The 15,285-nt window shown below is 43.9% G+C and overlaps 1 protein-coding gene across 4 annotated transcripts in view; it reads left to right on the forward strand.

Annotated features, from left to right (window-relative positions):
- The window catches only part of tle2b (TLE family member 2, transcriptional corepressor b), an 89,867-nt gene that overhangs the window by 65,822 nt on the left and 8,760 nt on the right, over positions 1–15,285 (forward strand). For 3 of the 4 annotated variants that reach the window (XM_031307284.2, XM_031307285.2, XM_031307288.2), the window contains 6 exons: positions 4,075–4,215; positions 5,763–5,816; positions 8,315–8,482; positions 8,914–9,064; positions 9,842–10,011; positions 14,059–14,135. In XM_031307284.2, coding sequence (XP_031163144.1) covers positions 4,075–4,215; positions 5,763–5,816; positions 8,315–8,482; positions 8,914–9,064; positions 9,842–10,011; positions 14,059–14,135 — 761 coding nt within the window. The remainder of the gene's footprint in view (positions 1–4,074; positions 4,216–5,762; positions 5,817–8,314; positions 8,483–8,913; positions 9,065–9,841; positions 10,012–14,058; positions 14,136–15,285) is intronic. The other variant, XM_031307287.2, reaches the window with a different exon arrangement.

Consider the following 15,285-nt stretch of genomic DNA (forward strand, 5'->3'; position numbering starts at 1 on the left):
CAGCCAGGAGTAGCACAGCTCAACACCAGCACAATAGCTGCTCAGTGCTATCAACCTTGAGTTCCTCAAGGTTATTCTACATCACACTAACATCTGAGTTTGCAGCATTTCGCTGTTATCTGGAAGAAAGTACAAATTGAATGAATGGATGAACAAGCAACTGTTTGTTTCCCAGCACCACAAATGTTCTGGTAATCTACAAGATTTACAGAACAAGGGAAAGGATTAAAACCAAGTTAATGGCAAATGCTGCCCAAAACACAGCAGTCGGCGTCTGTAGAAACGAGCAACTCTTACTTTAAAATGTTTACTTGAGTGTACTATGCATCCAGAATATAATATGCCAACTATAGGAGGCCCCTTAATGTCTGATGTATAAAAAAAACATCAATATCACACCACTGAGATCCTTTTGTAAAGATGTTTCCCAACAGAACTTGCTCTGTTGTATCATAAGATAATATTTGGTGTAGAATTGCACAACTGCCAGGGCTGCAGGAGAGGCGGGGACCGCAAGAAACATGTATCCTGCCCTCTAGAAAACATTCTTCCACAGTATATTTATGTACAGTATCTTTCCAAAACTTTGCTAATGAAAGGTACAGTAAACAGTAGGGGTGGTGGAAAAAATTGATACAGCATAGTATCGCGATATTTTCTGTGGCAATACTGTATTGATACACAGACGCCAAGTATCGATCTTTTATTATATATGTGTTGGTCAGTTTGTCTGCTTGACAATCCCATTTTGCAGCAATAAAACTGAAGTGAGATGAACAAAGATAGATAAAACAAGTGTTGATAAAGTTTCCTATTGGGGACATAATTTCAAATTGGGAAAAATTTGAAGTTAGAAATAAGGTAATAAATTGCAATCTGTTTAAAAGCGCAATAATATCGTATCGTGAGGCTAGTTCAGATTCAACAGTCCATTAATTAAGTGTGAAGGCTAGATTTGACCATATGGTGACTCACTCAGGTTAATATAACTGATAGGTTTTAAGAAATAACAAAATTCATCCTTAGAAAGAGTAAATGCAACATGCAGTGAATCATGAAATGTATACAAGTGTTCATCTTGCCTCACAGGTTTTGCACATATTTTATGTCACTGTAGTTAAAAGTCCCCATTAATTGCCTGGAGAATTAATGCAGTGCAAATTGGCTGATTGAAATTCAGTGGATGTCTATGGCTTGTCCTATTCTCCCTGGCTGCAGATTGCTCTGCTTTATGGAAACCGTGTGAACACTCGCTTACTGTACTGGCTGCAATGGACAGCTGGCCTTCATCAGTGTAACTGTTGATAACACAGAGAGAAGGGAGCGGGCTAGAGGGAGATGGAGAGTGAAATTGGAAAAGGAAAGAGAGATAGAGACTAAAGAGGAAGAAAAAAGACCAAGCAAAATAGGGAGGGAAAGGTTGTTAAAAAAAATACCAGCAAGTCTTTGTTCTGGCTTTTATTGCGAAATGAAAATGATTTAAGAGTGCTACTGACTTAACTTTCACTCCCTCTCTCTCTCTCTCTCTCTCTCTCTCTCTCTCTCTCTCTTTCTCTCTCTCTCTCTTTCTCTCTCTGTCCACAATAAAACCCTTAGCATAATTTAATTGCTAAACACAATGCAGATTGTTAAGCACCAGAAAAATATTTCTCATATGAGTTGAGGTTTGTGCTGAACTTAGCCAAGCATTGCAGTGTTTGGTAAATGGAAGGGAAGGGAGAGAAGGCAGGGGAGAGATGCATATCAATTGGCATTTGTCAGAGAGCCCCCCACCAGTAAAACATGTTGGAATTTTTAATGGAGGGGAAAAAAAGGACAGCGAAAGGAAGTCAGGAGAAGAGTGACGAAGGCGGAGGAGGAGGGGGAGAAGAAGAAGAAGAAAGAAGAGAGGGAAGTTTGTTGAGCCGCACTGAGGTCCATTGTGTGGTTTCTCCTCCTCTGTCCAGCGCTCCTTCCTGTCGGCCCTGTGGACTCCTTCCTGTGTGACTCATTGGTGTGTTAAACCCTCGCTGTTCTTGTCCTCGCCACAGGGGGACAGAGAATGACAAGTGGCCCTCACCGAACCTCTGGTCCCTGCCCCAATGCAAAAACAACACAATGCTTTGATCGACTTTTCTGAGTGCTAAGCACCAGGCCAGGCTGTATTGTAAATATGCCTGCACAGCTTTATTGCCCAATAATGAGAGTCATATTTTACACGAGGACTGGTGTGTCGAGGGGAGAGCACTAATTAGCTTTATACGCTATCTTGTGTGCTTCTAAGGCTGTGTCTTAACCTGTGCTTACGTCTGCTGTTCTTGCTGTGTGTGTGTGTGTGTGTGTGTGTGTGTGTGTGTGTGTGTGTGTGTGTGTTTATGGGGCTTTCTGTTAATGTTTGTGTTACTGCTCAGTGTGCTTTTCATTCTTTACCTGAGCTAATGTCTACAAATTGATTGTGTGTGCATGTTTCTTCACATCATGAGCTGTACATTGGTGGATGTGGGTGTGTTTTACATGTTTGTACAATGCTGCATTTGTAAAAAAAAAACATATTTAGGGCCCGAGCTCCGACAGCGGCGAAGGCCCTATTGGAACTGAAGGAATTATTTTCCCGGCAAATGAATTGGCTTTTTGAGGGACTTAACATATTAAAAAACTCACCAAATTTGGCGGTCACATCAAGCCTGGTGAAAATGTACGTATTTTAAGGGTTTCAGGAATAGGCACGCAAAAATGGCTCGCTAGCGCCCCCTACAAAATTAAAGAAATTGAGCCCCTGCAGTACGTTTAACGTAGACTCACGAAACTTGGTACACATATGTATCATGTCAAGGCACACAGAAAACGTCATTGGAGCCATACCCTAAACCCAACAGGAAGTCCGCCATTTTGAATTGAAAGTTCGAAATTAGTGTGATTTTGGCCATTTCCACGTCGTACTTTAACGAACTCCTCCTAGAGATATCATCCGATCAACTTCAAATTTGGTCTGTGCCATCTTAAGACGTTAAAGATGAAAAGTTGTTAAAAGAAAATTATTTCGTCATAGGGCGTGGCCGTGGCGGGCCAGCCATTTTGTGCGTTTCGCCATCAAAACAGGAAGTGGGTGTAACTTGAGTGTACATTGTCCAACTGGCTCGAAACTTTTCAGGATTCATAAGAGTCCAACCTTGAGGACAAATAAAGGCCGATATTTACTTAAAGTCATAGCGCCCCCTAGTGGCAACAGAAAGTAGGCCTAAAAGTCAAGGTGCTATACTTTAACGAACTCCTCCTAGAGATTTCATCCGATGGGCTTCAAATTTGGTCTGTATCTTTTCAACACCTTAAAGATGAAAAGTTATTAAAAGAAAACCTTTTCGTCAAACGGTGTGGGCGTGCATTGCGGCCATTTTGAGTGTTTAGCGATGAACAAAGAAGTTGTTGTAACTTCAGTTTACGTTGTCGTATCTGTCCGAAATTTTAAAAAAGGGTCCAGGTCTGAGGACATCTACAGGCCAAATTTTACTTTTGGTCATAGCGCCCCCCACTGGCAACAGGAAATGCACCTTATATGACAAACATCATCCGATTTACATGAATCTTATAATGTGTGGTCAACATGTGATACTGAGCCGCCCCCTATACTTTAACCACGCCCACATACTCAGACCACGCCCCCTTTCATAACATTTGAACCATTTAAGGTAGAGTCTTGTGTGAGGTGTCATTGAGCTCAGCAGAGAGTTCCTTCTTCATTGGTGATGGTTTGGCCCGCCCCCTATGTTTAAGCCACGCCCCCTTTCACAGCTAATGAACTGTATGACGTAGAGTCTTGTCTGAGGTATTGTTGAACTCGGCAGGGAGTTCCCTTTTCATTGGTGACAATTTGCAGTGTCTGAGTGCCGCGCAAATGCACGGTCGCAAGGAGCGGCGTCCGCCAGTAACCCCGATACGCGCAGAGGCGCGAGGGCCCGTCCATCGCTGCTTGCAGCTTTAATTAATGATCTGTTTTTACTTTGTGTGTCAGGTGTGTCTCTCGATGTCCGTGTCTGTGGTAGCATCAGTAAGGGTTTGTGTGTTCATACTTGTGTTTTTGTCCTTGTCTTTCTTCAGAGTAAGTCAGTGTCATCAACAGACAGTCAGCCCACTGAGGAGCGCCAGGGCCCATCAGGAGGCTACTCCTCCTCGCAGGGAGGAGCTGAGGCAAAGAGAAGGCGCTGTGATGACAAAGAGCCCCTTCTGCCACACTCCTATGTATGTGTTTTTGTGTGTTCTTGTCCTTATAAGATGAGATAATAAGTTGTTGCTTTAAATGATGACCAAGGGAAACTGAGTAGTTGCAAAGAAATGGCATGTAAATAAACAATAAACAAATAATTCTTATTAAATGCTATTAGTGAGCTATTGATGTGCATATATGCATCATTTTTACAAAATACATTAAAGTAAGCCACATATACACACTAGAGACGTCACAGTGTGTGTGTGTGTGTGTGTGTGTGTGTGTGTGTGTGTGTGTGTGTGTGTGTGTGTGTACGTAAAACATCACGTATGACATTATAGGCCACACAGGGTTCTGGGGGCCTGCGGCCAATTAGAGTTGTGTTTGGTTTGGATGGGTCCAATGAGGAAGAGCAGGGAGCCACAGGCGAGGCAACGCCAGAAGAGAGACGGCCAAGGCAGATAGCTGTAATGAATTAGATGGCTGTGTGTTTGCAGTCTGGAGGATTGATTGACACTGGGAGCCTGTCTGTGCAAGACGGCCTCCAGCTAAATCAGTTTGGTATCAACAACAGTCCAAATCTTCCCACTATTTTAGAGCGAGAACAAGTACAGATAGTTTCCACTCTCAGAATGTTTTTCCTCTCTTTCTGTCTGTCGAGCACATTACAGCTCCCATTTCTCTCTCTTTTTTGCTCTTCTATATCTCTGTCTCTTTAACGTCTCTCAATTTCTCTGGGTTTCGTTCTCACTTTGTTTTTCCTCTCTTCCTGTTTTCTTTTCATTTTTATTCCATCTCTGAATTATTTTACTTTTTCTCTTTCTTCCTCTCTCTCTCTATCTCTCCCTCCCTCTCTCTCTCTCTCCCTCTCTCTCCCTCTCTCTCTCTCTCTCTCTCTCTCTCTCCCTCTCTCTCCCTCTCTCTCTCTCTCTCTCTCTCTCTCTCTCTCTCTCTCTCTCTCTCTCTCCCTCTCTCTCCCTCTCTCTCTCTCTCTCTGTTTCTGTTTCTGTATTTTTGTTCTAGGAATAGACTGTCGACATAGCCCTGCTTTGGCTCTGTATAATTAGGTACTGATGTCACTCCACACTGATGTCAATAGGAATATCAGGCCATGATCACATCAAAGCACTGTTGCCATGGTGACTAAGTGCCATCGTTCTCACCCCAGAAAAAAGGGAGAGAGAGATATAGAGAGATGGCTAGACGAAGAACGAAAATGTGGAAAGAGCAACAGTGCGTGTGAGAGTGAAAGAGAGAGAGAGAGAGAGAAATGTTGATGAGTATGAATTCTTTGGTGAGAATATATGGTATCCAGTATCTTTGTGTTAAATGTTGCATGGAGGACAGTGGAAGGAAGCAAAGAGCAGCCAGTGATATTGATATATCGATCTGTGTGTGGACTTTGTGTGTGTTTTTTGTGTGTTTCCATCTCAATTATTAAAGTTCCCAATGTACATTTACAGTGTACTGCATGTCTCTGTGGGCGATAGAGAGAAAAGGAACCAATAAAACAGCTATGTTATCTTAATGGAAATAGAGAATATTTTACCTTTCTTATCTTATCTTTTTTACTCCTCAGGACAGTGATGGAGACAAGAGTGAAGACAATCTCGTGGTGGACGTTTCCAATGAAGTAAGTTGCTTGTTCAGTCAGATTTTGTGGTTATTCTGGTTGCCCACTATCAGACAACAAGTAGAGCAATAGCGAAAGTGACCCATCAGGGACATATGGGTTACTTTCTGTTTAATCATTACTTAATGGCAAAGTTTATCAATGGGGCAACCTGTGACTACACTCACAGAAGTCATACATCTCACAGAAAGACATTTCTTCTAACCGCTTTGAAAATATTCCACCTTCACTACCAATGTTTACTCACAATTTTCCTTCTCCATTATGGAAAATATTTCATTCACCCACAGAACCCTCAGCTCTACATCCCTATTGCAGAAAGTATCTTTGATTTCCCTACAGAGCCACAAGTTACAAGTCGCTTTTATCCTACAGAAGCTCTTTGACACTGTGTTGCAGCCCACACATGAATTACGCATGAATCCAACGTTGGGAGTACTAGTGTTGCTCGCGGGAACTGTAGATGTATTTGGCACCGCTTGGAACCACCCTCCGTCCTCTGCATAACCCTGTCTGTCTGGCTGTCGATAGTTCAATTTAAAATACAGATCTGTGTGCGTGTGCGTGCGTTACATTTATTTTTGCATCATTTAGTTTGAGGCTAAATTTGAGTATTTTCACAGTCTTGGATAATGAAAATGTCACGAGTCACTTTTCATGTGGCTGTTTTAGAGAAAGCCACTAGTACACAGAATTGGGTAATTGCCTAAAGAATAAGTATAGACATACTGTAGCCTACAAAATGACTTAATAGACTTACTGTAATATTATATTTTCATACGTGATTATTTTTTTGTTTAGTTTAGTTTGCAGGCAGGGACATTTTTTTTCTCCATTATTGACTAATATACAAATCATTTATTAGCTTGATAGATTTATCCTTTGGTCTGTAAAATGTCATAAAAAAAGTTAGGTTGTAAAAAAACATCCAAAACCCAACTATATTGATTTTTACATTATCAAAGACAAAGAAAAGCAGAACATTATTCACATCTGAGAAGCTGGAATTTAGATTAGCCTCATTTTCTGATAATCAAGAAATTAAGTGATCCTTTCAGCTTGTACTCATATACTCACACATATACTGTTTGTTTTGCTTTCTGGATTGCTTCTTTTAATGCCAATCATCTATAGTAACCTAGGTTTGTGTGTGCATGTGTGTGTGTCTGTGTGTGAAATGTGAAACAAGTCAGCAGGTATGTAGCTAGTTCAGCTTTCCGCTGCAGTTTCCTTGTAAATAGGAAGAGCTCCTCTGTAAGCTCATTATCAGCCACCGCTGTTTGTGTTTTCTTCTTGTGAACCGTGTCTGTCCACACACATTCACAAATACTTGTTCTACCCATTTCTTCCCATACGTCTTCTGTTTATTTCTGTTCTCTCTCCAACCTCTTGAAGCCTCAGTTCTTCCATCTCTCCACTGTCTCTTTTCTTTTCACTTCTTCTTTCCCACTCCTCTCACCCTGCTCCACCTCACCCTTTTCTCCTCCCTTCTCTCATTAGATAACTGCAGTCTGGTTCATTTAATATATGCAAAGCCGTTTATGCCCCTGGAATATTTTAGTTCTGTAAATACTTCACGCAGTGTAGCAAAATATGTTTTATCTAAGCCCACTGTATTTTGATATTGCACACAAAAGCGGAACCGGTCTCTTGTGTGATTTGGAAACTGGTACAAAAGCAGAAAGAAAAAAATGTGTCAAATGTTGGTAATGGCAGAAAAATGAAGGTGTGTGTGTGTGTGTGTGTGTGTGTGTGTGTGTGTGTGTGTGTGTGTGTGTGTGTGTGTGTGTGTGTGTGTAAGCACTAAAATGTCTGTGCTGATCACTGTGACCCAGTGAGAAGTGCTTACTTCAGTACTCTGTTCTGTGGGAGGCAGCGCTGGCTCAACAGTGGCTCCAGTGATAAAAGCAGCTGTAACAGCAACATTATCTCCAGGTCCATACACTTCTGTCCTGGCGACAGTGACAATCTCTACTGTTTCATGTAATGTTCCCTGAGCTCTGAGTCCCTTTACAAATCACAATACAGAGTGTAACGCTAGATGGTGTGGTGTGTCCATTAAGGAAGAATCTGCAGCATTTTACTTTAAATGTACTTTGAAACTCTATAACCTACTGCTGTAACATAACATACTCTGCCTAGTTCAGCTTTCACACATGCTGGCTCAGAGATATGTTTTAAAAAATATTATAAAGAAAAAGACAATAAGTGGGTGTTGAGACTGAAACAGCCCTCGCATTATAAAATGCAAGAGCCTGCGGTGTGGGGGCATGTTGCTGGCAGGTACGGGTGAGACAGTGAAATACGATCCAGGAATTCCAGTCGGTGTAATGAAGGTTTATCATTCATCAAAAACACTGCACAGTGGTTTATAACATTACCAGGAAGGTCTTTTACAGCAGAAAGATATCATGGTGACAATAATTTAATCTTTAGTTGCTTCAATTGAGAGGTAGCAGCATTCACGTAAAAAAAAAAAATCTCTGTTTGTCATTCAGGAGCCTAACTCTCCTGTGGGCAGCCCTCCTCACTCCCCCCACGGGAACGGGTTAGACCGGGCTCCTACCCTAAGGAAAGAGCTCCCGGGCTCCTCAAGCACAGGAGAGGCCCCCTCCACCCCAAACCCCCGCAGCCCCACCCCAGGGAAGGGCAAGGACCCTGCACAGGTATGACAGATAGTTGCTGCACTCTGCTGACTGGGAGGGTTCTGTCTGCTTTTGCTTAATGCTGATATATTAATGTATTTTTCAATAGTTTAATGAGACTAAAGATTTTCCGCCTCTTTTCTTTTGTAACAAAATTGCATTCTTTTTCACTTTGTACCCTTAAGTTGCCCATTCCTGGTTATGCTATCATGTATGGTGTTTTGCTTTGGGAATAAAATCACATTAAACTCGTACTATCGAGGTTTAGTTACTACTAAACCTCGTACAGATAGCTGTACCGGTATCACTAAGACAATTTTTTGCACTTTGCATTGAGATCATTTAAAAAGTGACAGATAATAATTCTGAAAGTCAGTGTGCTAAAGGAGGGCTTCAGCAGCAGATCAGCCATGGTTTTTATTCGTTGTATTTCTTATTTGACTTCTCTACAGATGGATAAGTCCCAGTCTCCGTTGTCCAAGTCTGGCACCCCATCCCCGTCCCACCGTGAGGCCCTTACCCCAGGAGCCCCAGGAGCCCCTGGTCCCAGCACCTCCTGCCTTCGTCTGGTCAGCAAAGCAGCATCCAGCGCAGACCCTCTTGGTGAGACTCTCCTGACTGTTACTGTTAACAAGCTTGATGAAATGTTAAAACTAAAAATGTTGTTGTGATATTGTAACTGTTGAAAAGGGAGCTTGCTAATACGTATAACAGGCTATTACAACATTAATCTACTACATACATTTATAACTGTTCTTTTTACATTTGTAACCACTAACTCAGAAAGTGAAAAAGCTAAACTAAAATTGTAATGTGATTACATAACTCATCACTAGTGGAGAAAGCAATTACTTTCTAATTAAGCTGATTTAAGTAAACTGAACTAGCTGCTCCCTGAATTAGACTGCCATGACCTGAATGGGATTTGTTCCCAGTCTACCTCTGCCCTTCATGCCATATATCCTTTTGTTCCTCAGTTTTTCCATTTCCTCATTTGTTTATGCTATGACATTACTCATGCAGTAATAGTTTACTGCTTTTGTGCAAAAATGTCTTTATTAGATCAGAGCAAAGTTAAACAGAAAATATGCCTATAGCACTGATGTTTTGAAAACCATAAGAGAAAGTGAGACCCCTCTGACTCTAACTCTTACCACTGTGCTCTTGAGCAAGGCTCTTAACTGCTGTGTGTGCTCCTCTGTGGCCAGCAGTGAAGACCGTTGTTGTACATGCAGCTCAACAAATAAAGTTTAATGACAGAAAAAGATTTCCATTCTTCTCAGCCCCTCTGTGACTGTGTTTGTGCTTGTGTGCCATGTATTGTTTCCCCTCTTTATTTCTATCCTTCAATCCCTCCTTCCTCTTTCCCTGCCTGCCCAGCTCTCCGCAGTCCCATGTCTGTGCCCCCTGGTTCATACCCAGCTCATTTTGGCGTGGTGTCCCACGCAGGCCTGAATGGGGAGCTGGCCAGCCCAGGAGGTTTCGGTGGGGCTCTAACTCTTTCTCCACAAATCAGCGCAGCAGCCAGTGCCTACTCCCGAAGCCCCATGGTGAGTAAAGGCCAAATTAGAATCAGAATCAGAATCAGAAAGGGCTTTATTGCCAAGTACGTTGCACATACGAGGAATTTGTCATGGTGTTGTTGGAGCATGTCACACATACAAATATAAGAAGGATAAAAAGATATAAACAATATAAGTATAAACATATACACACAGTACGTATTAATAACGATAAAATAAATTTAAATAAATAGTAAAATAAGTTAAACAGTAGTAAAAGGGACACTACAGCAGAGTGGGTACAGTGGCATGAGGGGCCAGAGGTGGGGTGTGGAGAGAGTCAGGGTGGTTTCCGGGCCTTGTTTAGAAGGCTAGTGGCGGAGGGGAAAAAACTGTTTATGTGGCGTGAGGTTTTGGTCCTGATGGACCTCATCCTCCTGCCAGAGGGGAGTGGCTCAAAGAGCTTGTGTCCGGGGTGGGAGGGGTCAGCCACATTCTTTCCAGCACGCTTCAGAGTCCTGGTGGCGTATAGGTCCTGGAGCGGCGGCAGATTGCAGCCAATCACCTTCTCAGCCGACTGAATGACACGCTGCAGCCTGCCCTTGTCCTTGGCAGTGGCAGCAGCGTACCAGATGGTGATGGAGGATGTGAGGATGGACTCAATGATGGCTGTGTAGAAGTGCACCATCATTGTCTTTGGCAGGTTGAATTTCTTCAGCTGCCGCCGCAGGAAGTACATCCTCTGTTGTGCTTTCTTCACGAGGGAGCTGATGTTCAGCTCCCACTTGAGATCTTGGGAGATGGTAGTTCCCAGGAAGCGGAAAGACTCCACAGTGTCAATTGTGGAGCCACAGAGGGTGATGGGGGCAGGTGGGGCTGGGTTCTTTCTGAAGTCCACAACCATCTCCACTGTCTTTAGAGCATTGAGCTCTAGGTTGTTTTGCTTGCACCAGGTCACCAGGTGGTCAGCCTCCCACCTGTAGGCGGACTCGTCTCCATCAGAGATGAGTCCGATGAGGGAGGTGTCGTCCGCAAACTTCAGAAGCTTGACGGACTGGTGACCGGAGGTGCAGCTGTTGGTGTATAGGGAGAAGAGCAGAGGAGAAAGAACGCAGCCCTGGGGGGATCCAGTGCTGATGGACTGTGAGTCAGAGACGTGTTTCCCCAGCTTCACATGCTGCTTCCTGTCAGACAGGAAGTCAGTGATCCACCTGCAGGTGGAGTCAGGCACACCAAGCTGGGAGAGCTTCTCCTGAAGCAGAGCCGGGATGATGGTATTGAAGGCAGAGCTGAAGTCCACAAACAGGATCCTGGCGTAGGTTCCTGCGGAGTCCAGGTGCCGGAGGATGTAGTGGAGGGCCAGGTTGACTGCATCATCTACAGTCCTATTGGCTCTGTAGGCAAACTGCAGGGGGTCCAGGAGGGGGTCGGTGATGGCTTTGAGGTGTGAAAGCACAAGGCGCTCAAAGGACTTCATAACCACAGAGGTCAGGGCGACGGGTCTGAAGTCATTAAGTCCTGTGGTCCTTGGCTTCTTGGGGACAGGGATTATGGTTGAGGTCTTGAAGCAGGCTGGCACGTGACATGTCTCCAGTGAGGTGTTGAAAATGTCTGTGAACACTGGAGACAGCTGGTCAGCGCAGTGCTTCAAGCTGGATGGGGAGACAGCATCCGGTCCAGCAGCTTTCCTGGGATTCTGTCTCCTAAAGAGTCTGTTGACGTCCCTCTCGTGAATGGAGAGGGTCGTCACTGAGGTGGGAGGGGGGGTGGAGGTGGAGGGGACCTTTAAGGAGGGCATTGGTGGGGGGGCCCAGGACCCTGCTGAGGTGGGCGAGGTGGAGGTGATGCACAGTGGCTGTAGCTGTAGGGAGGAGTCGTGGGGGATGGTGTCAGGACTGTCACCAAATTTTGTCTTTCAAATCGACAGTAGAACTCGTTCAGGTCGTTGGCTAGGTGTCGGTCATTGAAGGAGTGGGGGGTTTTAGGCTTGTAGTTGGTGATCTGCCTAAGTCCTTTCCAGACAGTCGCAGAGTCATTAGCTGAGAACTGGTGTTGGAGCTTCTCAGAGTACCGATGTTTAGCCTCCTTCACTGCCTTGCTAAATTTGTACTTTGACTCTTTAAATCTGTCTTTGTCCCCACTCCTGAACGAGTCTTCCTTAGCCAGCCTTAACCTTCTGAGTTTGGCTGTGAACCAGGGTTTGTCATTGTTGTACCTCACCCTGGTGCTTGATGGAACACAGCAGTCCTCACAGAAGCTGATGTATGACGTCACAGCCTCTGTGTACTCATCCAGACTGTTGGTAGCAGTCCTGAACACATCCCAGTCAGTACAATCCAAACACGACTGGAGATCCTCCACAGCCTCACTGGTCCACTTCCTTGATGTCCTCGCTACAGGTTTGCAGAGCTTTAGTTTCTGCCTGTAGGCGGTGATCAGGTGGACCATGACGTGGTCAGAGTGTCCCAGTGCAGCACGGGGGACGGCGTGATAAGCATCCCTGACTGTGGTGTAACAGTGATCCAGAATGTTCTCCTCTCTGGTCGGGCATTTAATATGTTGTCTATATTTAGGGAGTTCATGAGTGAGGTTCCCTTTATTAAAGTCACCAAGGACAATAACTAGGGAGTCCGGGTTGGTCCGCTCCACACACAGTATCTGGTCGGCAAGCATGCGCTGCGCGTCCTGCACGTTGGCCTGCGGTGAGATGTAAACACCGACCAGAATGAATGAATGGAACTCACGGGGTGAATAAAAAGGCTTACAGTTTATGATGAAATACTCCAGGTCAGGAGAACAATGCTGCTGGATCACTGTCACGTCGTTGCACCAACCGCTGTTGATGTAGAAACAGATTCCTCCACCTTTAGTTTTGCCAGAGAGGTCCGTGTCTCTGTCCGCTCTGAAAAGCTGGAAGCCTGCCAGCTGCAGCGCAGAGTCCGGTATTATTCCACAGAGCCACGTCTCCGTGAAGCACAAAACAGCAGATGAAGAAAAGTCCCTGTTTCCCCCCAACAGCAGTTGTAATTCCTCCACTTTGTTGGGCAGAGAGCGCACGTTAGAGAGGAATATTCCAGGTAACGGTGTGCGTGATCCTCGCTGGCGGAGACGCACCAGCGCACCGGCCCGTTTCCCTCTCCTCCGGCGTTTCGCTGCGTGAGCAAAGGTGAGCGCACCTTTGACCAGAATGTCCAAAATTTCCAGTGAAGGGAGAAGAAAAGTGGGAAATAAGTCTGATGGTGTTGTTGCCCTGAAGTTCACGAGCTCTTCACTTGTGAATGAGATACGGGTACCATCGCAAGAAACAAAGTTAAAACACAAAACAAAACAAAACAGAGCGATCCAACACACCGTGTCGCCATTCTGCGGCGCCATCATCTATTCTTCTCTGTCAAGGTTTGATTTATAGTTAAGCATCAACTTGAACCGCTATAATGTGTTCTGTTGTACTGTTGTGCATTCATTATATACTTAAAGTTATCATGTTTACATTCTGTAATTCACTTTGATAGAGAGCGACATTCATAGAGAGAAGTTTTTTCATTGAAATGGCTTACCTGGATCACAAAAGGCTATGCTGTGCAGCACTGCTGAAAGAAGGTTTAGCCTTTCTTCAACACGCCTCATGTTGTCTTCCTAATCAGTAAACATGAGTAAGCATCAGAAACATGTACGTACATATGTAGCCTCCACATTTAGCTCCCACAGAACTCCAACATAAGGCTTAAGGCAAGATGTACACTGCAGTGCGCTGTTCACCACCCTGTCATCAGTCTCATCACATATTAGTGACTGCACACTAATATGCACTCACTTCAGCAGAGGTTTCAGACTGCAGACTTTGGTCACCCCATTGTTTTAATTTTGCTGCACAGTGGAATGATTTTGTCTTCTTACAGCGATTGTATTGTAACAGTCATCATATTAAATTGTACCTTTATCTTTTAAAAAAACTGTTCAATCGGTTGAATCTACATACGTCGCCTGTACTTGCTAAGTGTTTTATTTTTTATTTCATCTAGAAATCAGCTGCATTTTTTAAGTTAGTCCTTTGTCAAGCTGTTAATTGTTTGTCCGCTCTTTCATCATCACCAGGTGGCGTATGACTCTCGGTCTCACCTGAGGGCACCAGGGCTGTCCTCTTCTCTGCCTGGTTCCTCTGGCGGCAAGCCGTAAGTATTTGCACTGTCGATATTCAATTTTAGCTTGAAAATTGTTTGTTATCTACATTTGGTAGACACATATTTTAAGCATTTTAATACTATTTGTGTGTACATGTTTAAAGGTGCTGTAGGTAGGATTGCGGAGATCCAGGACTTAACCAAAATATGAACATCGACAACTTCTCAGTCCCTCCCCCCTTTCCGCTAAAGCCCAAAACGGTCTCCTAAGCCCCTCTCCCCACAAGGGAGAATGAATGCGTGATTGACACGCAGTTAGACACCCCCCCTGATTGGTGCATCTGAACAGGGAGCGGTGGATTTTTGCAAATCGCACTACAGGCTGTAGGTGCTGCCAGAGGAGCCAGATTATTTTTTTTTTTAATTACCTGCTTCATGTAGTTCTACTCGAACATAGGGTCAGTAAGGGTCAGCAAATATGACAGAAAGTTAGCTACTGCACCTTTAACATGGATAGTTATTGTAGTTACACAGGGCCGTTAAACAATTTATTTTCTTTTCTGTTGATTAAAAAAGAAATATGTGAAAGCTGAGTAGGATAATCAGTCAGGCTAAACAAATAGTTAGACACAGACGATTGCACATACCTTAGTCAAAACTTGCTCAGTGATAATCCAAAAAATATTTGGATCGTATAAGAATCCAAATTAGTAGTAGTTCCTCCTAGCTGCTCACTTTGAGTTTTTCTATTTACCCAGTGCTTTTCAATGTTGCACGTTGACCCTATCTAACAAAGATAGATACTGTGGAATTTCACGTGTCTAGATCACCTTCTCCAACACACTTGCACACAGTCCATTCGGCTGTGCTGACTGATGAACAATGTTGTTTTTGTCATTTGTTGCAGAGTAGCAATTCATTCTTGTGGTGCTAATTTGAAATCATAAAACAGCTTTGGCTTCCACTCCGCTACAGTATTGATCGGCCATTAGCAATGCCACACTGACTCTGCCCTGTAATACAATCAGCCATCATGCATTCCCGCCTACAGCTACAGTGGGCCAAGTAATTGCCAGAATTCTGGCAATTATTACTGAAGTTCCAAGGCCATTAAGGTGTCATCAGACTTCACAACTTGTGCACTGACTTGTGTGTAGTTGTTTGTGCATTGTGTATATTTACTTGTTGCTCCTCTGCTTTC

Source organism: Sander lucioperca, chromosome 11 (genome assembly GCF_008315115.2).
Source record: "Sander lucioperca isolate FBNREF2018 chromosome 11, SLUC_FBN_1.2, whole genome shotgun sequence".
Classification (NCBI taxonomy): domain Eukaryota; kingdom Metazoa; phylum Chordata; class Actinopteri; order Perciformes; family Percidae; genus Sander; species Sander lucioperca.